The sequence below is a fragment of the Vigna radiata genome, chromosome 7 (assembly GCF_000741045.1).
Source record: "Vigna radiata var. radiata cultivar VC1973A chromosome 7, Vradiata_ver6, whole genome shotgun sequence".
In the NCBI taxonomy this organism is placed as follows: domain Eukaryota; kingdom Viridiplantae; phylum Streptophyta; class Magnoliopsida; order Fabales; family Fabaceae; genus Vigna; species Vigna radiata.
This window is the reverse complement of record NC_028357.1, coordinates 52,454,166-52,482,098: the sequence shown is the minus strand read 5'-3', so window position 1 is coordinate 52,482,098 and position 27,933 is coordinate 52,454,166. Positions and strand designations below refer to the sequence as shown.

Below are 27,933 nucleotides of genomic sequence, written 5' to 3'. Positions count from 1 at the left end.
GCTCTTTACCTTAACTTTTGTGATAGTGTGAAAAATGATACAAAGTTGATAGTCCTAACTTACTCGCAAAAATCCATATTAAAAGTCAAATATAACCTAAACTAACAAAGATTAACTTATTCAATTCAATTTTTTATAAGTATTTCAAGAAAGAAATTCATAAAAAAAAATCAACAACAATGTGATCTAAATAAAATTTGTATGAATAAATAACATTACATAAAAAAAATGCTAAGATAATAAACCTACAAATTTTTGTATGTTGTTTAACTTCATATTTATTCAATGTCAACATTCTTACGTTTACCCAATATTATACTTGAATTTACTTACATTTTCTATCAATTCTTGCATGTAAAAAAACTCTTACACACAACCGAGACTAGATATGAAAGCATTTGAAATATGAGAAAGAGAAAAACTTAATAAAATCAAGTTGATTTAAACTTTGTTATCTTCTAAAGTGTTCTAAGCTTGAGCGACATTGAAGAGTTGTGAAAGAGTTTGTGTTTTGGTCATTCGATGCTTTATGCCAACGGTCTTTACTATCCATCATTCGTGTTAGATTATGGTTGTTAAGAGCAACAGCTAAGACGCTTTGAACATCACGTCTATCAAATAATGTGAATCATTGGATCGTTTTGGACTACTAGATGCGAGGAGACCCAAAGGTTAAGACTTTGTGATGATTGAACCATTCACTTCTATAAAAGGAGGTGGGGTTAGGTTGTCATTTTCACCTTTTTCTTTAACTACTTCTCCTTTGTCATTTACTTTCTTACTTAATGTAATAAAGTTAATCATTCGACCTCGATCATTCAACTTGAATTTCTCTATCAACTTTTTAGTCTCGACATTTCAGCTTCAACCATTCTGTTTCAACCTCTCGATCTCAATTACTCTGTTGACTTTTCAGTCTTGACAAGTCGACTCAATAGGTAGGTCTTGACCATTATACCTCATCCAGGTGACCTAAATAAGTAATGTATTCAATTGCTCAGCCTAAACCAATCAGTCTCATCCTACCGACCTGTTCAATTAGTTGGCTTGGTTAGTCGACCTCAATCAGTGTTCTCAACCATTCAATCTCAACCCTTTGACTTGAATTTCTTCATCGAATTGTCAATCTTAACATTTTAGTCTCAATCACTAAGTTCGGTTAATCGGCCTCAACCATTCAGCCTCAACCTTTCGGTCTTAGCCGTCCGCCCTTTTCACTCAGTCGACCTCAACCTATCGGCTTCATCTTCACGCGATCGAGCTAAAACATTCAAGTAAGGGCGTGTCTAATCCAACCAAAGAACCCCTTTCGAAAACTCCATTAGGATAAGGGCGAGTTTTAACCAAGGAACCCCTCTCGAAAAAAACATTGGGGTAAGGGTGAGTTCCAACTAAAGAACCCTTCGTGAAAACTCCATTGGGTAAGGGTGAGTTCCGACCAAGGAACCCTCCTGAAAAATTCATTGGGTAAAACGAGTTCCTTCTAAGGATCCATTTCGACTGAACAAAAACGTTTGGCTAAGAGTGAGTTTCGATTAAGGAACCCCTATTGATCAGGCTATAACAATCAACATACATGAGTCTCAGATGTCTTTTTCTTTTTAAACCTCTTTGCCCCTTCAATTACAAGTACTTGATCTTCAGAGTCAGCGTATGGTATATACCATTTAGGTAAACTAGGCAAACAGATCACTACACCCTTTGACCGGTCACTCTTGGACTGACCATCCTTGTCAATCTAGTCATGCTGGGCGATCATACTAGTTGATCACTTTGAGTGACTAATGACTGATTGGTTGCGGAATAAAGAATTATCCAATAGTAACTATGAATTAACCAACTAATATTGATTAATGTATGATTGAATCATGATTAGACTGAAAAAAAAAAGTAAAAACCTATAATAACTATTATAAATAAATGTCTAAAATATAATTATTCATGCACATGCATTATAATATTTAATATTTTTTGATTGGTCAGAGACTTTAACATTATAATACCCTTTAAAGGTATATTCGAATAATTTTTAAGTCAAGGAAAAATTTTAAAAATTGAATAAATAAAAAATAAGAGCGATATAAACAAACCATTGAGAATACTCAACCAATGGAAATAATTATTATTGGAAGAGAAAAATTGTAAGAAATAAGTAGAAGAGAACATAAATAGAAGAATTGAAAAAGAGAAGAAAAGAAGAAAAAAGAAAAGAAAAAAGAAGAGCGTTTATTATTATGATTGTATTATTTTATATATTTTCGTTTATTAGTATTATTTATTATTAGAATATTATCCTTTGAGGTATATACAATTGATGATAATGAACTCGATATCCTATTTAGGATCCATGGTCAAACTGGAGGAGTTATACACCATTATTGAAGTACTGTGAGTTTATCATAATTCTAACTTCTCTGTGCATAAGCTACATGTCAGAAAAGAGAAACCTCTGACTCAATTCACATTCAAATTTCTTTTTTAAAAACATAATAAAAAAATTAATATATTTGCGACCATTATAAAACAAAACATATTCAAAATTCACTACCTGATTCATTACTGTTTTTAAACATCGTAATATGCAGAATGAGAGAAATGAGAAAATAAATATATTTAGCCGATAAATAATTTTAAGTGAGTTAAATCTATTTGATACTTTTAAGTTAAATTAATGGCAAGTAAATATTTCCTTTCTCAATTGTGGTTAATAACAATTGTGGTTAATGTCCTACAATGATTAGAGATTTTAATAACCATGGCATGGAGTCTAATAGGATGATGTTATGATTAATTACAATTTAAAGCTATGATTAGTTATGGCTTAGTCAAAAATAAAAAAGCTTACTCCTAGGCCTATGTCACTGTTGTTAGACCAAGCATAAGTCTAATGATTATCCATGAGAAATAAACAATTCCCGATTAACGTGATTTGATTTTCTTTTGGATACAATGTGGAAAAAGAATAATTGATTTATTCGGATGAGTTTATTTGGCATTATTTACTTGGTAGATTATGTTTATCACTGTGAAAAACTCAATTATGCCATAGCCTTTTTCAAGCAAAGGACAAAAGTCGTATTGATTTATGGACCATGACCTACATATCTAGAGCTGGACCTATTTTCATCATCATTTTTGTTCTTTTCGTTCGTCACTGTTTATATCGTGCCATCTACACCACTTTTCCTTCAACAATTTTGTAAAGCTGGCAACAACCTTAATTTTACTTCTTTCCTTTATTAGCTATTGATCTTGCACACTCGTTCACGGATAAATTATTAAGTAATTAATATGTATTATAAGAAAATTATTAAATAATAACTAAGATTACAAATAAAAAAAATATTATTCTTACATAGTCGAATATATGTTAGGGAAAAATTTTAATTTCACAAACTTCTTAAACTTTTTTTTTTAATTTTTCGTTTTTTACTTGATGGATGAATGATATGTTTCTAAAAGATTCTCGGGATTCAAATAAAAGGTAGATGAATGATATATTAAAAAAATTATGTGCATTATACAATTGTTAATGTTGTAATAATGAATAAAAATTATTTATATTAATAGTTATATTATTTATAAGATAATTATAACGTATGTGGGTCTCACCTATATAGATTTGAATGGACTCAGTGGTCCATTTATGTAATGAACCAATTGTTTGATCGAGATTTTGCTAAGTTACAGAGTAGTACGTAGTTGACTTTGGTAGTCTAAAAGGTAGTCGGATATATCGATTTATAGTCAATGGTGATTAGGCGGACTAGTTTGTGACTGGATAGAAAGCGTAAAATAAATCGGTTTGTTGTCAGGTAGAAACAATAAAACAGATTGGCTTGTAGTCGAATATAAGTTGTTAGGTAGGTCCACTTGTGATCGAGTATAAACAATAAGACAGACTAGCTTGTGGCTAGATAAAAACAATAAGAAAGACAGGCTTGTGACTAGGTAGAAAGGTTGAGTTATGACTGAGTGGTTCATCATTAGCTTTGGTAAGCGATACATAGACCTCAACGAGAAACACATAGGATGTGTTTTAATAAAAAGCACTTATTAGGCCACGTCTAGTTCTCAATAGATGATACTTGGTTTTGGTAAGTAATAATTGATTACACTTAGTAAGCAGTACCTAACTTTCGATGGACGATAAACCACTGGTAATTTTCAATGGATAGTTATCAACCCTCGAACGCATAACTTTGGAAAGAAAATACTTAACCTTCAACATGTAGTATTTAATCCTCGACAAACGACACACAACCTACGAAAAATAATACCTATTTTTTAACATGTAACATTCAACCTCGATAAACACATAACCTTCAAAAAAAAAAAAAAAATCTACTTTAAGCATATGACATTTAATCATACACTATATACTTTGTATTAGCTTGTCATGAGAAAAATATTAATATTGAGAAGATTTTAAATATTCACCCATATACGGGAAAGTTAATATATTGGCTAAGTTAAATATTATTTTATAAATTAAAAATTATTAATATCTAAATAATATATATTATTAATAAAAAATTATAATTAGTCAATAAATTTAAATTTAAATTAATCTTTAATATTAACTATTAAGATTTTAGTTGTCTATTATCAATAAATAATAAATTTTATTAAAATAAAATAGTTAATAATTGACATTTTATTACAACATAATTTTACTTCTATATTCATCTCGCACTCATTAAATAATTGGTAACAAAAGTTAATGGAAGAAAAAAAAGGCTGACAACAACCTAGCAGGTCCACTTGCATCATCGTCTCGCCATTCCAAAACCTATGCTCAGGGTTCAGCCATAGCACACCGTTCACCTTGACGAGACCACAGGAGGCGGCGCTGATGGCCACTAGAGGCCTAGCCGGCGTCGTTGACTCGTTTGCTTTCTCCCTTCGATCTTCTTCTTTCATTCGTGATAGCAACTTCTTCCACCCCATCTCCGTGACAGCGCCGCCGTTCGCCATCGCCGCCGTTCGCGTCGCGTCACCGTGACCAAGGGCGTCGACGACGACATATCCCCTTCTCGCACAATCTACAGGACCACTGCCCCTTCTGCAGCGGCGCCACCTTCGTTTTTGCGCCGCACGACGTTTCTGGCGATGTCGCTAGCGCCACCAGTGGCGTTTCCCCTCATCCTTCTTCTTCGTTAAGCCTGCGTGAGGGAATCCCTTCTCCAGTTTCAGATATTCGACAGTGCCACCGACCGAAGTTTCTTCTCCGCCAGAGTCACCATTGATGACGCCAATCACCTCCGTGTTCATCACTGGAGCCGCTGTCGTCTATTGATAGATATGATACATTATATTTGCTATTTATTTGATTATCTAGATTCTTACTAATCACAAATTTATATTAAAATTTATATTAATTTTACTGTATCATTAAAATTTTGAACCGTAAAATGTGATCTTTTTAAAAGAAAATTTTAGTGATATTTATTGAATACTGAAACACTGATCTCGATTCTGCATTCCTAAACGAAAAACAAATAAAAGATGGATCTAAGAAATAATGCAAGATAACTAGTGCCAAACAATTTATAGTGGGATATTTGGTTAATGAGATTTCTAATCAAAGGTAAGAACGAAGACGAAGATGAATTTAACAGCGAATTTTACATTTAGAGTTTTTTTTATTAATAATTATTTAAGAATTTTATGGATGATTTTTTTTCGTTCATAATTTTATCAATAAATATTTTACGATAAATTTTTTACCGTTAGTATATCATTGATAAGTTTAATTTACTAACATATTTTAAATATTATCAATTAATTTTGATCATCAATAATATATATTTTTTACGCATAAGAAATTAATATTAAATTATTTTTTAAATGTTTTATCTAGACAATATGATTTTATCTAATTAGTTTATTTTTCATATTTTTATTTTACAAATAATTTTATTTACAACAATTTTGATATACATATGTAAATGTTAATAATTTCAGTATTTATTAGACTAACCAATATTAAATATTAATTTTTTCATATTTTTTTTTATAATCAGTTGTTATATTTGTAATTGTGAATTGACATGCACATAAATCATATTTTGTTTTTTCAGAAAATAGCATATTAAAAAAATTAAAATAACAAATTCCTCTTGAATTTATCCCATGCGTGCATATCTTAAAAACTATATACAAAATAAATATCACTTTTTCTTTACTAAAAGGATAGTTGTCTTTTCAAAGTTACGGATGACTATAATTAAACACATTCTTAAAATTAACTTTTATCTGATTTACTCATTAGGTATTTATTATATTTAATATACACGATATTAACATCCTAAATTTTATTTAAAAAATTTGACGTATATACTATAGCCATATGATGTAGATAATTTTTATATTTTTTATGATAATTAATTGTATCAAAAGAATACAAAATAAATTCATCCATATCATAAATAAGAAAAAGTAGTTTGTAGACGTATGAGAAATGAATAAGGAACTATTCACGTGATAACACATGCATGTTTGAAAATTGAGTATGACTTTTAAGAGAATTAGTATATTTGTATACTTTTATAAACATTTTTCTGTTTATTTTATATATGGATGTATTTTAGGAATTAATAGGAAGTTACAGTTTTAGATAATCTTAAAATATTTGTAACGAATGAGTTACATGTAACATTAAAATTAGCTTAAAATAAGTTACATAACACATTAAATTTAAGATTTTGAGTATACCATAAAACTCCAGTTAAAAAAACATTTTTAAAAATTATAAAAATTAAATAAAGAAAAAAATTATTAAAGTTGGGCTCTATAATATAAAAAAACGTTATAAAAGTGACTTAAAAATGAAATAACATAATAAGAAACATAAACTAAAATAAGATTTTATGATATGACATTTTTATTAGAGATAATCTTAGAATCTAATTAAGATGAAATTACTTTTGTTAAAGAAAAGAACATTGTATGGGTCTATGGTCTATTAAAAATAAAGTATATAAATACATTAATTATTTTGAAAGTGATATAAATAATTGGATCTTCTTTATAAGTTATATATTAGAGGAGTCTAAATCCAATCCGTTCATTACGTTTTATCATATTCCATATGTATCTCATGGTAACTATTTCGTAACAGGTTTTGAATAAAAACAGTGAATCTTATCGATCAGCCCATTGTTTCCAATCACCAAACATTAAATTAAGAAAACTAATAATTGATATATTTATCGATAACAAAATACTAATAATTAATATATTTATCGATAAAAAAAATAAATGAGAAGTTAAAAGGTTGATGGAGAGGTTGGATGAAAGGGAAAGATCTCTGTAAATGGATTTGATTTAAATGTTTTAATAAAAATATTGAAATAAAAAAAAAAAAGAAAATGGTGATATATAATGCAATGAATGAGAGTGGTGGGCACAGATAAGATTGTGAAGAAACATGATATTATTTTCTCCAAAAATAAACAAGATATGGTGAGGCCTACCTGCCCTTGTCACCGTCAATATACATTACAATAAAATCATGTGGTTCTCGTTTATTGTCATTGTACACAAGTCAACCTTCTTATCCTCACATATAGTCTCACATCCTTATATATTCTAACTACTATAAATATTCCACCTCATCCTATGTAGGATTTAAGTTGCTTTTCATAAAATCAAAATCAACTTTCATTACATCACTAACTAACACCATTTTTAATTGCTCCACTTGGCCTGGGCCACCCGTTGTCCTAACTCCAAAAGGAAAACACAATAACACTCTATGTTGCCAAAACTATAAGCATTGATCAATGTTCAAGGTTTGACATCTTTCAACAAATACTATTAATTTATCCTTTTAATATAATATATTAATAAAAATATTAAAAGTTTAGCATCAATTTAAAATATATAAATAAATGTAAATTTCATTTTATAAACTAGTTTTATAAAATTGAAAATAATGTTTTCACGTAGATAACTTCAACCACAGCAAACAAATCTAATGTATTATATTTGAATTAAAAAGAACAAACATGATTTATTGGTAACGACAAATCTCTGAAAACACAAACTGAAAAAAAAAAAAACACATTTTTTCAGTCAATCGATCAATTCGAAAAAAACACAACTAATTCAACCGTCATTTTAATCCCGCGATGTTTTGTTTGGCCTATAATATAACCATTTCGACCGACTGATTCTATTTAATTAAATGAAATATAGTTTTTATTGAAAAAAAAAAAGAATTATTAATGTTGTATTAGTTATGAAGGATTTGGTAGAGAAAGGTAGCATGATTCATGGTTGAGAGAGGCGAAAACGTTGAAGCAATTGCAATATGGCATCACAGTCGAAGCGTTTCAAAGCTCGTAAAACACGTGGATTCAATACTTTGTTGGTTGCTTGGTTAAGAAGATGGAGTAATATTAATTTTGGATGTTAAGTAGCACCACGTGACTTTAACTACCAAAAAAAAAAAGTTAGGTGAGTGCATGACCAATTAATATAAATTCTTTAGAAAATTTGCAATTTATTTAAATTACAAATTAGTTAAGAATTAAATAAATTTGATAATTAAAGGAAAGAATATATTGGAATTGGGGTGCCCCATAAATTGTTGGGAAGTTTGAAGCAAAATGAGGTAAAGGGGCAACGTGAGCAATATTACAACCACACTTGACCTTAAGACCTTAAGACCTTAAGACCTTAACCTGGTCATCCTTTTATTTCTCTCTCCCTTCGCCATAGCACTAGCATTTACTAAATATGTCACAAAATTAAATTTGATACATATATGGTGTGATAAACGATGGGAATATACCCATCTGTCATCTCTTTAAGAAGCAAAGTTCGGGAGATGGGGGACCACAGTTTCACACGCCAAAACTAAAACAATGGCTGACTCGACTCAGGATATGGATCTCTTCAATTTTAGTCCTTATCTATACAAGTAACACAACCACAACAACAAGAACAAACAAACAAAAGGGTATTAAGTTTGCACGATATAACGTCATTTGATAACGACACAATTTCAGATAAACTGCTAATACTCATCAACTTAAATAAACAATAATGCTATACCCATTTCTTCATTGCTAATCCTATAAATAACACCTCCATTACCCAATATACATATATATATTTTTTTATCTGTTCAATACAACTACCCCAATCTGATGATATACATCACATGCTATAAAATCTGTCTGAGTATGCACAGATAACCTTCCTCAATTCCACACACACTTGATAAACCATACACATTCGGATCTTAATTTCTTCATCTCTTCTTCACGCATATATAGCAGTTGAGAAGGCTGAGTCAATCTTGTGAGAAATGAACGTGAAGGGAATCATGGATGGGAGTAATCTTGGCGATGGAAATACCGATTGGGCTGTCAAGGAAGATGTCAATGATGATACCAGCGATTCGATATCCATTGGATCGATCTCGGGAGATTCAGAGAACTCTGTGTCTTCATTTTCATCATCAGAACTGGCCGAGGAGGCATCATCCTCTTCACCATCTTATCTGTCCACCTCTTCTCATTCAAACGGACCTTTGTTTGAACTGTCAGAGCTAATGAACCAACTTCCCATAAAGTAAGAGATCAGCGATGAACCAACTTCCCATATGCCTCTTTTTTTATTCAATTTCCTTACTTTGAAAAAGTTGTGAATTAACAAGAGTTTATCATATGTGAAATGTGCAGGAGGGGCTTGTCTATGTTTTATCAAGGGAAGGCACAATCTTTCAGTTCTCTAGCGAGCGTAGAGAGCATAGAAGATCTTGTGAAGAAAGAGAGACCTTACAGGAAGAAAATGAAATCATGCAAAAGCTTCGGGGGAGGCTTGGATACCCCCAGAATATCCTTCACTCCAAAGGCTACAATTTCAAAGAAAGCTTCAAGAGGAACTCTTGTATCTGTTCTAACTAAAAGACGGAGTTTCCTTGGAGGCTCCAGAACTTCTTCCTTTGCTGTACAGAAGAACCTTGCTAGTTAGACCTTGCTTATTATTTTATGCACAGAATGGGGAAAATTTTCAAGCCCTCACCTTCACCTTCTTTTCTGACCCGATACTCATATTCTTAATTCATTCATTAGTATCATTAATTCGTGGTACTTTGTTTTTCATACAATAGGATCATGGCCAGAGTTTCATTATTACTAGAATAAAAAGTTACATTACATGATTGCCAATTAGCACATGTATGCGAGAACTTTTAGGTAATCGTTGTTGGTGAGAGACAGGCTGTGGAATATATGTCAAACAGTTATGTGGAAATCTGTTGATAATATAGAAAGAGGATTTGAGTTTACAAATTTTTATAATTAGGTTTATTATCACTTTCAAATATATCTTTCATCGGAAAACTGCAGCAAGAACTGAGCATTTACTATACCACCGTCATCACTCTATTAATCTTTTTGTAATCACATAGGCCATGGTTACGGACATAGAAAGTTTCTGGAAATAATGGTTGCTCACAGGTTTTACCTTACAGCTTTGTAGCCATAGTTTATGGTGATGGACGATAGATGAATTGAATAAGGTGGTACATGACGGGTTTCGTCGGCCGTAGAATACAGCCATGGAGTTAGTATCTCTGACCAAGAAGATGAGCAGATAACGGGGTTTGGAAAAGCAAAACAACGTAATTATAGTTGTATATATTTACTTTCTCTTTATAGGTTGTACCCTATTTAACTTAATTACCTGTTAGTTGGTTAGGTGGGTGTGACAACTAAAATTCAGTAGAAAATTGTGGTTGTGACAGATATTAGCAAAGGATTATGCAGAGAGTATCATGGATTCATCTTCACGTATTTAAAGGTTAGAGAGTCTTTGTAAGGAATGATTGGGTAGCGTTGGTAGGGATATTGATGATGATGATGAATTTAGAAGTCGGAACATGGATGTTTTTAGCATGAACATTAATGTTTATTATCTAATTATTTATTTTAATACACAGTTATTTTAACAAGAGTGAATGTTACAACTACCAATTAATAGATTGGATTCATCAACTTAAAATTTTTAAAATGATAAATTGATTAAAAAATTAAAACATAGAACATAGTTAGGTTTAATTTTGATTCAATCGCTCAAAAAAATATAAGGAAACTCATTGAGTATCAAATTGAATTTTAAACCCGCAGATTTTGAAAACAAAACCATTTTTATTTTCTACTTAATTTTTAAAAATATTTTTTTTATTTCTTGATTAATTAGTATTCTTACTTTGAATAAAAAGTTATAGTTTCATTATAATTTAAAAATATAGTTGCGTTGTAGTATTTTTTTTTTATAAAATAATACATTTGAATATAAATATATTTATTTTTTAAGTATTCTATACACGTGTTTAAATAAAAATCATACATAACATACACACAACTATATACCAATACAACAGTATGAACTTAATCGATTAAAATGATTGAAAAACATGATCAAACATAAAAGGTTAAAAACTTAAAGTAAAATAAATTTATTACAATTTTTATATTTATAAAAAATACATTTCTTTGTCATTAAAAATGTTAGTTTTAGTTATCATTTTTTTCTTAAAGCAATTAATACATATATAGTTATTTAATGATGACTTCCGACGCGTCTAAACATTTTGAGTAAAATTATGACGTAAATGCATGTTATATAATGAATAGCTTACATCAACTAAAAAATTTAAATGGTGTAAGCGAAAACATTAAGTATGAGTCTTGAAAATTATATATTATTGACTACATTTATTTTTGTATGTACTGTGAAACTAAAAAATTAAAAATATTTATACTATATTCATTAATTTCACATTGTTATAAGGTCAAGTTGAAAAAAAATTAAATACTTTTTTCTTCTTCCATTTTCTCTTGATATTTTTAAGACGACGAACTTTTACGTTTCAAAACAAACAATAACGATTGAGTCTAATAATATTATTCGATAGATTTAAAATCAGAATAATTTTTTTTATAATGTTGTTGTTTGATTCTATGGTGAAACAGCAATGCTTATCTCATGTGTTGGCTTCAATTATCCAAATGAACGTGTGGCTATTATAATGGGTCTGGATTCCACTTACAAAACAAACATCATATTCATTTCCCAATCCAATTCTAAGCTTCCAAAAGATATTCTTCTTATAGAGACAAAAGGATAACCTAAAAGAATAAACGCAAAGAACAAACAAACACATATAAATAACCACACACTGTTCACAAGTTGCATAACAATTTACAATAAACCCCCTCAGAAATTATTTCATTTTTTTAATACAAACACGTTAGTTTCAGTAAACTTTAATTAGTGCCAAATAAGCCCTTTAAGCTGTTTCTTATATCATCAAAAAGAGAACGATGAGCCCAAAAACAATGAATTGAAAGAGAAAACTTTTTGTTGTCATGTGTAATTATGCACGTCTTTTAATATTCTCTAATATTTTTTTTTTCTAATTATAATTAGAAAGGTCTTTAATTAATGTAGTGCTTTCATCTTTATAAAACAATTATATTTGACACACAGATGGATACTAAAACGTGAAAACATTTCTAGAAGAAAATTTAATATAGCTATAATGCACCAAATATTTAAGTGTTTGCGCACAAAATGTATATCACAAGATAATTTAATGAGTCATTCATAAAACTCTTTCAATAAGTTTTACTGTGAAGTTTCTCAAATTTAATGAGTCATTCATAACTTAAGTAAATATTTAATAATCTTGATCTTATTAATAGAAAAAAAAAACTTTAGATACAATTTTCTTTAAAAAGAAATTCTGAGGGTTATTGGTTTTCCTAAACTCCATTTAAATGTGCGCTTTAAAGGTATTAAAGCATGAGTGACAGACAGAGACAGGGATGTTGACTTTCTCTGCACTGCTGTCTCTTCTAATGGCTGTTATCCCCGTGGATTCAATTAAACTTTCTATCATTATCTTCTCTTCTTCGTAAGTGTCAAACGTATGAGTTTAGTATAATAGTTGATGCTATTTAACTTTCCAATCTCCTAAAACATGAAACTAATATGATACTGATATTTTTGACACTCAAATTTTAATAAATTTTTGATATCGAACATGTGTTATAAGTTAATTAGCCTGTGTGTTTAATGTTTAAAAAAATTGAACCACACATATCAATTGACTTATGACACGTATCCGTGTTAAAATTTGTTAAAAATTGAATCTCAAAGATCTTTATCCAAACTAAAATATAAGCACTAAAAATTGAATCTCAAAGATCTTTATCCAAACTAAAATATAAGCACTGTTTTTTACTTATCTTACGATAAGCTGACACGAGTGCATGTCTCGCAGCTCCTGCCACTCTCACCATTCTATCATTTCTGTGGCTTCTGCTGGAGTTTGTGACAGTGGAGAAAATCTCCTGTAGGCATTCTGCCACATTTGATAATAAGTAAGATTAGCGTTAATATGATTATTTTTATTATTATTCGTGTTTATAATTTCAGCGTCCAACACACCGTTTCACATCAAGGGGTGTTGCTTTTGTAAAAAATATAAAAGTTTTTCAACATTTATGCTGTGTTTTTTTATGGATTTATGGGAGATGATTTTGGGAAGATGATTTAAATGGATTTAAGAATAATTTTTTTATTATTTTTTTGAATGGATTTGTGAGTAATTGAGAGTAGATTTGAGATAAATTTTGTGAGAATTAGTATATGATTTAACTTATGTGACAAATTTAAAAAATTAGTTTAATTAGTAAAAATTAAAGATTATCAAAATGCCCTTAATTATTAAAATAATATAAAATGTTATTAATTTAATGTTATATTTAAAATTATAAATGTTAATAGAGTAAAAGTTTTATTAATAATTATATTAATATAAAATTAATTATTTTTAAAAAATAAATAAAATATTTGTAATATATACTTTTTTAAAATATATTTAAATATATATAATTATTCTTCAAATTGATTAACAGTTTACATTCATAATTACAGTTCATTATAGTTGATATTCATATAAGAACCGTAAATAATGTTAATATATTGAAGTAAGTTATTATATATATATATATATGAGAGTGGAATCGTAATCAAATACACATGTAATCGAACAATTGAATATATGCATGTTTTTTTTATCGTGGTATTTTAGAATAATTCAAAGGTATAGTTAACTTTTTAAATAAAATCTTCTCAAATTCAAGTAACACAGCAGATGCTAAAAAAGTAACGCATCTCGCAAATTCGTTTAAAACATTCTTTGTAAATCTTTTCAAATATTTAAAACTTAATTCATTACTCGCAAATTTCTATAAATAGTACATTTCCTTCAAACGAACACAGTCTTAAATTATTTTAATATTACGGGTAAAAGATTACTTACAGCTTATTTTTTATTTTTTTTATAAAGATGACGATTCCCAAACAGACCGACCAACTAGTTAAATTGTAATGAGAAATTTGTATGGAAGACAAAATTATGATTGATGGTTTGGTATGGTACTGGAACAGGTACATATAAAGAGTAATTCACCTTCTGATTAAAATTATTGAACTCATACATCATTTTAGTTGTCTCTTATTAGTTGGTGGGGCCTTCAATTGACAATAACCCTTTCATTTCTTTCCCTGTCATAAAGGTTTGGATCAAATTCAAGCGTTTGTAGGCTTAACTTTTCACAATTACAGTATCATTTTTCAAAATAAAGGTTTTTCCTTTATATTCTCTAAATCTCTATACTATTTTACAGTAGCACTTTATTTGAAGTATACGTACTTTCTTGTACATATTATAAGTAGTGTTTGGGTAAGATTTGCTAATAGCGGACTATAAAAAGGTCGTAAACTGAGAATCTTCCGAAAAGAAAACAAACAAAAGTAGTGACTATTTATGGCTCATAGTGAGTTCTTTCACCTCATTGAAGCTATAACTTATGGCCACAGCAGTGCTTTGTGCTTTGTGGCTTTGGTGCTTCTCTGATTCACCAACCTCAACCATTACAAGTTTTGAAATAAAAATTTACAAGTAAAGAAGAAGCACTTAATTATATATATAGGAGGGTCCAACAACTGAACGGCGATGATTCAAGGTAGGTAGGTAGTATTTTACAAAATATGGTATTGTTTGGAGCACGCACAATCTGAAAGGACCCGTCATCTCAACAAGAATAATTTCACAGATCACACACAAACAGAAAGAGAGGGGCTCACGGGCAGCACCAAACAAACAACAACAATTACAACAAAGTGAAAGTGGCCAAACATTAAAAAAAAAAAAAAACATTTTTATAGGCAAAAAGTGCAACCTCTGCTGTGGTTTGGATTGCCCATCTCACTCTCTCTCTCTCTCTCTCTCATTAGATGTCAGTAGAAGCACCCGTGACCTATCTCTCTGTCATTGATTCTCTGATTCAGCTTCACTTTCCAGTGCCACCTATAAACAAGTACTGTTAACTTGTATATAAACCGTTAAACAAGCCAATTCACACGGCACTTCTACTTCCAAACCACATTCCTCTCCTTACTATTCTTTTGCTCACATTCTCTCTGAGAATGTCAATTTTTCATTCCGTTTTCTATGGTTTAGTTCTAGTTATCTTTCTTCTACAGAATCCCAGTTCAACACAATGCCATACCAAGGGAATCAGACCCAGGCCTGGGAATGGTTTATCTACCAACATGACCAGAGTTCAATTTTCAGAAGAACAGTTCATGAAATGGGTGCGATTTGTGGGTGGCCTCAAACATTCTGTCTTTAAGACAGCAAAGAATAAGCTTTTTCCTTCTCACACTCTGCATGTTTCTAAGAAGCCAGGCAAAGGAGGTTTTTCGTCAATTCAAGCAGCCATTGATTCCCTTCCATTCATCAATGTAGTGAGAGTGGTAATTAAGGTCCATGCAGGGGTTTATACGTAAGTACTTGTATTATATTTCTACTTGCTCCACTTGAATTCTGCCACATTCAAGTCTTTTTGCCATGTGCTGCTTCTTTATGTCTTTGTTCATGTGAGACATGGGTTTTGCTGTTTGTCCTGTTCACGTTCAATAAAAATAATAGTAAAAATAATATTATTTATTATTTGTTGTTTTTGTTTTCGTGCGATTTGGTACATAGGGAAGTGATAATAACTTGGGTGTCTTTTTCCTTTTGATTCAAATGCCCTGAGGATTGGTCTTTGACTACAGGAGACATTGCACCTAATGAACTGTCCTTTCTTTCAGACTTGTCCTGTTTTTATTTTATTCTTTGTTTCACAAATTGCAAGTTTTATTCTATGTTCGTTGCTTAACAAATTTTGATTCGCATTTGACTGAAAATCTCTTGTTTGCCTTTGTTAAATTTTGTAATCACACAGGGAGAAAGTTAACATCCCTCCTTTGAAATCCTTCATAACAATACAAGGAGCTGGAGCGGATAACACCATTGTTCAATGGGGTGACAGTGCTCAAAGCCAGCCATTAGGAACCTACGGTTCCGCAACTTTTGCAGTGAATTCACCTTTTTTCGTAGCCAAGAATATCACATTCAAAGTAAGTAACAAGCTCCATTCCTCCTCTGCTTGAATATAAATAATGTTGCTCTGTCTGTGTTTCTACAACAAAAACGTTGTTGAATGCGCTTTCAGAACACTGCCCCGATTCCAGCACCAGGAGCAGTAGGAAAGCAAGCAGTGGCATTAAGAATTTCAGCAGACAATGCAATATTCCTAGGCTGCAAATTCTTGGGAGCACAGGACACACTCTATGATCATCTGGGTAGGCATTACTATAAGGATTGTTATATCGAAGGCTCTGTAGATTTCATCTTTGGAAACGCGCTCTCTCTCTTTGAGGTTAGATTTTCTCTCCAAAATTTCCCAGCTGTGATATTGCATCAGTGCTGTCAAACAATCCAAGATTTTTCAATAAAATAATCAGATATGGAAAGAAAGTAGAAATAATGTTTTTACTAAAATTGATAGACACGGGGTACCCTCATCATTGGTAGGATTTATGAAGGTGTGTTGTGATGAGATTAGATTATGACATTGGAAACACTTAACAGGGATGTCACGTGCATGCAATAGCACAAGTTACAGGGGCCCTAACAGCCCAAGGAAGGAGCAGCTTATTACAGGACACGGGATTCTCGTTCGTTCACTGTAAGGTCACGGGCTCAGGAGCACTTTACCTTGGAAGGGCTTGGGGTCCTTTTTCTCGCGTTGTCTTTGCTTACACTTACATGGACAACATCATCATTCCCAAAGGATGGTATAACTGGGGTGATCCTAACCGTGAAATGTAAGTACTTTAAACCTTCATCAAACTAACATCTCACATATCAGTCAACTTTTTCATTGCATAACTTGCTTAGTACCTCAAGAGAGTAAAAATAAAGTGTTTTTCTCAATGGGTATATAGGTTCTGCTGATTAGATTACAAGTTAAGAGTATTTCACCCAAGGTATCTCTCTGGGTAACGGAAAGTGTAGTGTGTTGCCTAGAAAGATTATGTTCTGAATACCTTTTGCAACAGTAGTGTTTGTCGTTTTGCCCTTTATGATGGGAAGTTCGCACTTGAGAAAGTGACAAATAAACGCACTAAGTAAGCCTATATGATGATGGTAACAATATATCAGAATAATGAATGAGTCCCATTCTCTCATGACAGAATAGCTAGTTAGAGTATTGTGCCACCAGGAACAGAAGTGACCTAACATGTGTGGTGGAAGTCTACATGTTGTTGTTGTTGGTTCATTAATCATGCCCATTCCAATACACAAAATGGTAGGTAAACCATAGGTAGAGTCCTACCCACAAACCACATACAATGCAACTATATTTGCTTACATAGATAAGGCACATGAGTGTGCATAAAGTCTGAAAAGAGCATGAAAACTTAGCCACCTAATACAGTTTTTTTGGTATATTTGAGTTGATATTTATGAATTGGTTGATGTATGTTTTGTTGGCATGGGCATGTGAGTGTGTTGTTAATTTGAATTTTGTTTGGTTTTGGGTCCACCAGGACTGTGTTCTATGGACAGTACAAATGCACAGGAGCAGGAGCAAGGTACGCGGGGAGAGTATCATGGTCAAGGGAGCTCACTGATGAGGAAGCTAAGCCATTTATTTCCCTTAGCTACATCGATGGCTCTGAATGGATCAATCTTTCTTTTTGATTCCATTTTATTTATCTTATTACAAAATTTTTATGTATAAATTATTACAGTCATAAAATTTTGTTATACTTTTATTCTTGTACCTATGTTTGCCAAAACTAAAATCAACCAAAACATGCATATGAATTTTAAAATATGTATAAAAAAAATGCTCTTTCTTCATGTTCTATTTTGGTCTTTTGTGCTGTGGTGCAAGAAAAATAAAAATAAAAATAAAACAATATTCAAAAGTTGACTTTAATATATTTTTAGCTCTTTTAATTTAAAAGTGATTTTTAATTCGGAAATTAACTTTTTAGTCCCTGCATTTAATCTCCAATATAACATTTGTGTGATTTCTTGTGTCCTTTGCAACGCGAGCATGTTCTAGTATTATGGACTTAGATCAGTAGTGATATCGAGCCCAGAGCCCATTTATGTTGAAGCCCATAAAAAGAAAAAAACCGTAAAACACTTATTAGATGTGTATCTTCTAAGCAATTTACCATGACATCTAAATAAAAATTATTATTAGTAATATACTGTTTAAGGTAATTAATTATTCTGGAAGTTAACAAAATTACTACTCATAGTATTCTGTGATTAGACCAGAGTTCAAAAGTGAATACTGGACCTACTTTGCATTATATGTAAATACTATACATATATATATATTTTATTTTTCACTTTCATTTTATCTTTTTTCATATGCATACATATTTTAAAATTAAGGCATTCATCAAAACATATCTGACTTTGTCCATAATTATTTGGATAGAAAGCACTTATTTCCCCCCTTAAATGTACTTTAGTTATACTTTGCAGATTTAATACTCAAATTTAACATTAATTTAGAAATGTTATTTTATTTTAGAATCAATAATGTTAAATAAATAAAGCATAAACAAATCTATATTATCATTTTTAATTAGTAATTAAAAAATAGATAATTTTTGGGATAGAAAGCAACATGCATCAGCAAAAGAAAAGACAAAAAAAGCACTTACCCTACAGTTCAAAATTCAAAAGACTTAGGGAAAGATTTGAAGAAACGACATTAAAAGGTCAGATTATAGTACGTATGAATATGATGAATCAGAATTCAGAGGGACCAAAAACCTGCCTTCCCTGACATTCAAGATTCTTTCTTACTCCATGAAACTAAATACAATTTCTAATCATTAATTTTTAATTGGATAATGATATTTAGACAATATTTTTTTGACAATATTTGAACATTGATTATATGTCAATATGTGATTGGTCAAAAATTACTCCACAATAATGTTTATGATTATTATTATTGATTGTAGAATAATTTTTGACCAATTGACACGTAATCAATGTTCAAATGTTGTTTAATTATCATTATCTTTTTAATTATAGTTGTCCTTTGAATAATTGAATTGTTTGAACTCTCTGCACTCAGTTTAAATCTCATAGGTCATGACATCTTCAGGTTATTTATAGATTTTTGCTTTTTCCTGAAATAAGTCATTTTAGTAAACACTTATTTTTTAAAAAACTTAACAACCATGCTATCTTGAACTAATAAATTGCTACATCAATGTCTTGATGCTTTACATTCCAACAAAATTTCCTATATGTTATTGTTTGGAATGCTGTGGTTTGAGGTATTTGATAAATCTTTAATGGAATGAGTAATTGTAAAGACATGAACAGAATTAATTAGTACTTAAATTTTAATGTTTAGATTTTTAATTTGTTTTTGATGTATATATAACTTGTTTTTTATAGGTACATAACCCACTTTTTCAACTAAAAAGAAATCAAAAGAATGCTCCTTTTTCAAACTTTAGAACAGTCTTCCTGTTCTAATGCCATTCTTTGAAACCCTTTAAATTGAGGACTTATTTTTTGCTTAAATATTAACAAAGTTAACAAATTGCACAGATAAATAGACACAAATGCATAGTATCAGTAAGAAAAACTCAAATATGATGAGATAATTCCATGAGCAAATTACAAGGGGGACCTTCTCTTTGTTCTCCTATTTTGTCTTGTCTCCCCTGTTTTGTATTCACTGTATGTTCTCAAATTGCCAATCATGGGGGTGAAGAAATGGACAGCTACTACTAACAAGGTGAAAAGGCAAAAGGAAATAGACTATCACAAGTTTCACCAATCGCCACCTCCTCTGGTTGGAAAAGTTGGTGTTGTTTCCCTACCAAATTCTGTGGATTTCTGAAGCTTACTCATCACAGCATTCTTAAAATTAATGGCTTCCTGAATCTGTGAGCAAGACCTTTGCATTCTAGCCCCACTCAAAATACTCCTGGACTCCATCATCTCATTGAGGGTAAATCTCTTCTTTGAACCAGGATCTGGCCGCTGCTTCGGAGCACTATGAGACCTCAATTTAGCCTTGAAAGACTGAGTGCTGGCCATGTAGTTTGGAAAATTGTGGTACTGCCCATAGAAGAAGTTTTCGTTACAAACACTTTTAGGTGTCATAGGGGCAACAACAAGAGAGCCACAGCTACAAGAGTTGGTGGTGAAGCGTGGAGTGCTTTGTGCTGTTGAAAATCTGCACTCTTCTCCTGTTAAACCCCACTCTGAGTCCAGGAAAGTCCTGTGGTTCGGTATGGATAAATGATTGAATGGGAGAGAAGAAGGAAGTGTTTGAAATGATGGGTCATCACCAAAATCTGACATTGATGTGTTGCTCCTGCGAGACCTTGACTTTGGCCTACCAGTGTCCACTTCCACTATTTTGGGGCTCCCATCAAAACTGTTGCTTGCATTATTCATTGTGGCATCAAAGGAAGATGACAGCCTTCTGCTGTGGATGGGAGCTATGTACTCACTCTGTATGTCTTCAAATCTCTCCTGCAAAAACATTGTGACAACAATCACTATATAAGTCTAACACAATTCATGATAGTAGACAGGAATATAAGATCTGTCATACAATACTACCATGGATTTTCGTGCTTGTGTTTGAAACCTGTGTGCTTCATTCTTTGTGCTCATGAGTCCCTGAGATTTCTTAGATCTTACTGTGGCTTGAGCTCTAATTAGAGCTTGCATGCTGAGTAGGGTTGCTGCCGCTTGCTTCCGCACCAAGTACCCTCTCACTAGTGCTTGTAACTTCACCAATCCTTTTAAAGCTCTCAATGCCTTCCTTGCCTGGGTAGAAGAATCAAAGAATTTCAAGATCACAATATTTCTCTTGTTGATTTCTAAACAGTCAAGAGAATATATTTATCTGTTGACATTCTCTGAGTGTACGGTATTGCACACTGTTGAAAACTCTTGTAAGTATTTTAACTGATATTAATTTAACTTGTTATAACTAACTAAGAATGATATGTAATAGAATCCAACTAGTGTTTTAGGATGTGAATTTTACAAGATGAAATGTTTATTTTTATATAATTAAAACAAAGTTCATAATAAGCAAGCATTTTCATCAAAATATCATGGATCTAACTAAAAGCTAATTACAATTTCCATCCGACTAGTTAAATTCCAGCCAAAATTTGTCATGTCGAGACAGACTGACTTACCAAGTATCCTCTAAACACAGTTTGAATCTTGACAACAGCCAACTTTTCTTGTCCACCATCAAACATAGTGTCTCTGCCATTGTCATGGCTGGTTAACCTAACCACTGCTACAGCAGCCTGAGCCGCAGCCACCGCAGCATTAGCGGCTGCTGCAGTGGCTACAGCAACTGCAATGGCATGCTTGTTCTGCTCCTTCTCAGTTTCTGAGTAGAAGGATTGTAGCCAAGCAGCTTCAGCAGGTGAAATATTGGGAGGAATGGTGGTAGGATTATGACATAAACCTCTGGAATCTCTGTCTGAGTGACACCATTTGGAGCCAGGATTTGAATTTTCTCTGTGCGCTCTGTCTGTCTTTATCCCAAACAATCCCTTCAACCACCTAATGGTTCTCTCCATTGGGTGCCTGAGAGAAATGTTACTGGGGCCTTTGAATAGTTCTACTGGGAAGCCTACCTAAAAAAAATCACAAACAGTTTTTTCAAGACACGATAAATAAAACATGTCGTTAAAATATGCATTACATGACAAAATGCAGAAGAGATGGCGAGCAAAATCAAACAACATTAGAATCCTAGAATATAAAATAAAAAGAGACTTCAATTGAGGTGTTGGGGTTCACATTACATTCAAAATGGAAACTATAAGATAGTAGACAAAGAAACCATGTTGGTGGTATTAAACAGAAGGAGTGAGGTAACCCACCTTGGTAGAATCAAGTTCTTGAAAGGCCAAAACAGTTCAGAAGTGGTAAAAAGGAAAAGGAGAGGGAAATGAGAAGGGCAAAACTGTGCAGTGATCCAATGAACAGAAAAGGATGGAAAAGGCTCAAAGAAGAGAACAGGCCCATAGTGAAATCTCTATCTTCATCTGTCACCTGCTACCTTGTGGAGGGACTTATCCTCGAAAAGAAAGATACCTCAGTGTCCCAAAAACATCTGACACACTCGTGTCTCGTGAAGCCATTCCCTAAACTGTACCATAGATCAACTCTCTCTGTGCTCTGCAACTGTTTTACCCTCCTTTACTCCTTAGTTTAACTCCTAGCTAATCAATGAACCACTCTCATTCATTCTATTTTCTCAGCTCTCTCCTCACCTTTCACTTCCCAAAACCAACTAGCTGTGAATCACCAGAAACAATGCATGTTCCTTCTCTGCATGTAGCCCAAGATACCTATGCTGTTCTCTGCAACCCTTCCTCCTTTTTTATCTCACCATTTTTCTCTTTCATTGTTTCGTTTTACTCTTTCTTCAATTATTTTGTGTACCAACTCCAATTCCCCTTTGTTTTTACTGTCGTTTTTGTGCAACTTAGAAATCATCGACATGATCCTCTCTCTCTCTACTGCATGTTATTGTTAGAAAACAACTGGGATGATCCACTATTAAGTATGATTAATGGTGAAAAACTTGATTATGTTTACCAAGTTATTATAAAAACCTTTTGGGTATTCAAAACATCAAAGACAAACTTAGCTGTACTATGCTTCCAGTACTTTGCTGACTGTAATGATCCAGATGAAAACAAAATTTCCCTGAACATGTCGCTGTTTACGATTCTTGTGCCATCTTGTAATTTAGTGAACATATGAAACAGTACTCCAGTAATTCAGGGTAAAATTTTATGTTTACTAATTACTTAACACACAACTTCACTGTATCAATAATTCATGTTTTCTGTGTTTGCATCTTTTTTCTTTAAATACCAAAGCCAAGTTCCAGTTAATTAATACTAAAAACATTACATCAAAGGCACATGCTTCTAAACTTTAATTTTTTTGAATAAAATCATTTGTATTTGAAAGTTTTGAGTTCCATACAAAGTTCTGAAATCTGAGTTGTTCACTATGGTAAAGCAGAAGAGAATCCACACTATTCAAAAAGAGGATCCACTATGTGGTCATGAAATTCAGAAATTGGAACATTTCCGGAAATCTTACTCACATGCACCTTTGACTATATCATTCCGAATCTTGTTATGTCACGGTAACATTGTTCATACATATTTTTAGTTCAAGGTTATGATTTTTTTTTTCATAATTTTAAAACTTGTTTGTATAACTTAAAATGTTTGAAGTTCAACATCTTAACAACATGTCAGTTTATATTACACATTATGTTTGTGTATTACTCTATATATATATATATGAATAGTCCATTCTGATTAACAATATTTCTTTCAACACAAACATAGAAAACAGTGATACATTGTTATGACATTTAAAACTCTAGATAAATTGTTCCTATAATGAATAGGATGTTCTGGTCACACAAGTTGTAATAGATGAACCAAACAGAAACCTTATATAGTTATAAATTCATTGACAGAATATGAGAGAATATTTTGAAGCATATATTTGTGAGAAAGTGGTTAAAGTTAATCATAGCATAGCAGTGTTCCGAGTGGCACTTTTCAAATTTAGATAAAGTTGGTATGGTTAGAGACATAACATGGTCATCAATCACATCCTATATATGAGAATTGATGACATTATGTATTTCCAATTTGGACAACAGATAGGTACATGTAACACTCTCATTAGGACCATTGTTTCTTTCTTTAGGAATCACCTAACATTATTCCATCAAATTATGTCATTACTATGTTCAATTCCCTTTTATAATGTCACCGCTGTCAATATGGATCTATTAACCCGACCCGTTTTGTATTTGGTCAACATAAAATACATTTATATGCATATCCTGTAAGTTTATTTTAAACTTTAGTTCAGGAAACTTTTTTTTTAAGAAGCTAAAAATCTACCTTTAATGGATTAGGTAAGAAAACTAAAATTTTTAGTTTGTAAAGCACTTCAATGTTAGCATCTCAAATTAATATATATTCAGCACCAAACTTACAATAATTACCTTCAAAGATTTGAGTTTTCCAAAGAAAAAAATGTTTACTGTTTTAAATAAACAGCAAAAAGAAATAAAAAAAAACTTTTAGAAATATAAAAATATAAAAATATTATTTAAATAACATGCAATTACAATATATTTAATTTTGTATGTATCTCTATTATTACAAATTCTTCATATAGAGATAATAAGTGTCATTTAATAAGATATACTTATTTTTTTATAAACTTATTTTTATATGTCTTTCATATAAGGTAATTTGATATAACTTGGATATAACTTGACATCTTTCATATATATTGTATTAAGCTTTTTTTTTATCAAAGATTAATCTTTCATTTATTCCATATCCTTTTGATATAATATTCTTAATTTCATAAATTTAGGACAATTCTTTTATAAATTTGTATTAATTTTTCGTCAACTAATATTTTAATCTATTACATAGTTTGTTCCTCAGATTAGAAAACCTATTTCATATTTTATTTTACTTTTCATTATAATATTACTAAACAAAAATTATAATAAATAAAAATTTTAACATTAAACTTTAAAAGTTTTAAAAAAGAATTTCATCTCCGTTTCTTTTCTGTCTACAATATTTATCTTCATTTTATTTCTCACTTATACAATTTTCTTTTCTTTTTCAATTATTTAATCTTACTATAATTCATTTCTATTAACTAATTTTATATTTAGTTTAGATATTTGAAATTTAATTGTATTTTTTTTTACCTAAACATGTTTCTTCTATTATATTTCATTAGTGTCGTAAGCTTGCTTTAAGCGTAATTTTGTATGGAATTGGGCTTTGTTAAGCCCAAACGAAAGCCTGCCTATTTCTTTACCTATAGTGATTTTGGAAAAGTCCAACCCTTTGCTTCGCTCCCCTATAAACGAATTGCTTTATTTACAAACAGAAGGGAAGGAAATAAAACTCATCACATGTTCATGAAAAATAAAATAAAATCTTTCTCTAATTAAGAACAAAGACAAAAAAATAATAATTTTGTATATAAAACATTGAATTAGGTTAAAAAAAACATAAACTAGGAGACAAATTAGTTCTATTGAAAAAAATTGGCTAGATTTTAGGGTTTATTGATTACATTGAAGCATAATGATGAATGACTTCTAAGTTCTAATGTATATTTTGAATAACAAAGTTACTGAATACATTTTTGAGGATTTAGTGTGTGATTGTACTGACATCTTCTAAAGAAATAATTATTTGTTGTGTTACAACTCTGTAGTTATTCTATTATCAGAAAGTTACTGTATAAGCTAATAATCATAAATTAATTAAAATTGCATATGCTCATGAGAAATAAATGATTTAATACGTGTGAAAAATCAAATTCAATTGGTTTTGATTGACTTTCATTATTCCATACCAGGAAAATGTTTACACTGAATACTATGATGTTTCAGTTATAAATGTGTTTATGGTCTTTCTTACTGAATTTATTTATTTTAATTCAAAAAAAAATTGACTCACTTGAATGATGAAGTTGTTGAGGTAAAAGACATCCATTATGTTGAAAGAGTTGTGACCCACATGGTAAATATTATTTTCTTATATAGAATAATTATTGAGGAAAAAATAAAATTTTATTAATATGTATTGATTATGAAAGTTGCATGCATGAGTGTATAATTAATATGGAGAAGAAATTGAGAAAATGTGTGGCCCCAGAAAGTGTAGACCTTAAAGGTGGAAGAGAATGATGGGTGGGGAAGAGAAGCCTATCTTGTTATAGGCATGTGTGGAGCATAAGGGTAACCCTTGTGACTTGTGAGAGAGGTTAGGGAACATGTCAAACCAACTTCAGAAATAAAAGCCAACATTTGGTTGAGCAAATCATGGAAAACAAGCCATTTTTTCTTTTTTTATGGATAAAAGGTATTATTTATCATAAATAGTTTTGTTTAAAGGTAGGATCATTATAAATGTCAAATATTTTTCTTTCAATATAACCCACACTTACATGTCCAACTTTCCAACTTAAAAAAACGTACTCAATGTGAAATGATTTCATATTAAAATAACTTTTTTTTAGACTATGTATTTAACTAAAATAAAAATAGGTTTAATTAAATAATATATTTGATTGTTTTTAATTGAGATCTTATGAAAACATTTAGTGTATTTGTAAGAATTTAAAAACTGGTCTTTTAGAAGTAGTAGTGAAACTTATTATAATATTAAACTGTTTTCATATAAATAATTTTATTATGAACAAGTTTTATTATTTTAAAATACACAATATTTTTATAAATTATTTTTTTAGAATTTTTTATTTTTTTTCTAAAAGTTCTCATTTATTGGTTTTTATTAAAGAACTAAAATAGTAGAATTGATAATTTCAGCAAGTTCTTCAATTTAGACAATTCAGTTTTTCTTTTTGAGTAATTGAGTTTCAATCTCTTTACTCTTGTATTTTCTTATATTTATTGCATGTGGATCTCACTTAGCTTACATGAGTCTTTTGATTCATCAGTTTGAGTCTTTAATGATCAATGATTATAACAGTACTTTGATCGTGTTTTTGTTGTTCGTAAAAGCAAATGATGCTTCCTTTGTGTTAGGAGTTGTTTTAGGCCTTCTAAAGTGATTTGGTAATTTATCAGGTAACGGAAGCTAACTATCACTTTTTTATGTTGTTACTGCTTTGATAAATTGTTATGCATGGTGAATTTGATCTGAGATTGGTAGTCTGATGTGGGAAATTCGTATGTGATTGTTTGTTGTATGAGTTCTTATTTTGATGGTCTGTGAATTATTTAAAGTGTTGTTTTAGTTAATTGAATCAATATTGAAATCTATTTTGGTTATTATGAAAGTGTGTTGTTTGAATTGTTTTATTTGATTTGAAATTGATGTTGAATTGTAATTTGGTAATAGGTTATAAATTGGTTTAGAATCAATGGTTTGACAGGTGAAATTTTGTAGGGATTGTTCTTAGAGTGAGTTTGATGGTAGGAGTTTGTGTTTGTATCATTCAATACCTGGTTAGCTTTTTGTTTTGTTGAAATATGGTATTTTGATATGCTAAGTTTGTTGTTTAAGTTATAGTGGTTGTTGGTTTGATCCTATGTATTTAATCATCATCCAATTGAGAAAAACACTATTCAATATGATGTTTAAACATGTTTTCGAATTAATCGTAGTATCAAAAATATCAATTTGATAATTTGAATAGAATTTGAGTACAATCATATCAGCATAGTTGGGTAATTAAAAAAAAGTATGATTTCGAGAAAAAAAATCATCAAACATAACTACTTTTCTTCAATGTTTTCTTATAAACTATTAAAAATATATAATTTTCTTCGAAGATGCTATTGATAATCGTGCATGCATGCTTCTTTTTTGGTTACTCAATATACCCATTTTATTTCATTTTGGGTGATAAAGGGAAAAAGAGAAAGAGTA

The 27,933-nt window shown here is 30.8% G+C and overlaps 3 protein-coding genes across 3 annotated transcripts; 2 read left to right on the top strand and 1 right to left on the bottom strand.

Annotated features, from left to right (window-relative positions):
* Positions 1 to 9,091: 9,091 nt before the first annotated feature.
* On the top strand, positions 9,092 to 10,836 carry LOC106765654. The gene is made up of 2 exons (XM_014650341.2): positions 9,092 to 9,585; positions 9,696 to 10,836. The coding sequence occupies exons 1-2, from the start codon at positions 9,320 to 9,322 to the stop codon at positions 9,985 to 9,987; spliced, it is 558 nt and encodes a 185-aa protein (XP_014505827.1). The 5' UTR covers positions 9,092 to 9,319; the 3' UTR covers positions 9,988 to 10,836.
* A 4,432-nt stretch (positions 10,837 to 15,268) lies between these two features.
* LOC106767721 (probable pectinesterase 53) lies at positions 15,269 to 18,209 on the top strand. Its single transcript, XM_014652663.2, has 5 exons — positions 15,269 to 15,878; positions 16,323 to 16,497; positions 16,593 to 16,799; positions 17,012 to 17,247; positions 17,974 to 18,209. The coding sequence occupies exons 1-5, from the start codon at positions 15,520 to 15,522 to the stop codon at positions 18,125 to 18,127; spliced, it is 1,131 nt and encodes a 376-aa protein (XP_014508149.1). The 5' UTR covers positions 15,269 to 15,519; the 3' UTR covers positions 18,128 to 18,209.
* A 1,835-nt stretch (positions 18,210 to 20,044) lies between these two features.
* On the bottom strand, positions 20,045 to 22,964 carry LOC106767288 (protein IQ-DOMAIN 14). The gene is made up of 4 exons (XM_014652144.2): positions 22,339 to 22,964; positions 21,637 to 22,089; positions 21,047 to 21,256; positions 20,045 to 20,956 (listed from the first exon to the last, which is right to left on the bottom strand). Exons 2-4 carry the CDS (start codon positions 22,030 to 22,032, stop codon positions 20,246 to 20,248), a joined length of 1,317 nt encoding a protein of 438 aa, XP_014507630.1. The 5' UTR covers positions 22,033 to 22,089; positions 22,339 to 22,964; the 3' UTR covers positions 20,045 to 20,245.
* Between the last annotated feature and the right edge of the window lie 4,969 nt (positions 22,965 to 27,933).

What these genes read in the sequence shown, in the direction of transcription:
- LOC106767288 (XM_014652144.2), bottom strand. Translation starts at nt 22,032, where the DNA reads ATGGAGAGAACCATTAGGTGGTTGAAGGGATTGTTTGGGATAAAGACA. An exon ending in CTGTGTTTAGAGGATACTTG is followed by an intron (nt 21,257 to 21,636) that starts GTAAGTCAGTCT and finishes TCTTCTACCCAG; the next exon opens with GCAAGGAAGGCATTGAGAGC. An exon ending in CACAAGCACGAAAATCCATG is followed by an intron (nt 20,957 to 21,046) that starts GTAGTATTGTAT and finishes ATGTTTTTGCAG; the next exon opens with GAGAGATTTGAAGACATACA.
- LOC106767721 (XM_014652663.2), top strand. Translation starts at nt 15,520, where the DNA reads ATGTCAATTTTTCATTCCGTTTTCTATGGTTTAGTTCTAGTTATCTTT. An exon ending in CCAAGAATATCACATTCAAA is followed by an intron (nt 16,498 to 16,592) that starts GTAAGTAACAAG and finishes ATGCGCTTTCAG; the next exon opens with AACACTGCCCCGATTCCAGC. An exon ending in ACGCGCTCTCTCTCTTTGAG is followed by an intron (nt 16,800 to 17,011) that starts GTTAGATTTTCT and finishes AACACTTAACAG; the next exon opens with GGATGTCACGTGCATGCAAT.
- LOC106765654 (XM_014650341.2), top strand. Translation starts at nt 9,320, where the DNA reads ATGAACGTGAAGGGAATCATGGATGGGAGTAATCTTGGCGATGGAAAT. An exon ending in ATGAACCAACTTCCCATAAA is followed by an intron (nt 9,586 to 9,695) that starts GTAAGAGATCAG and finishes TGAAATGTGCAG; the next exon opens with GAGGGGCTTGTCTATGTTTT.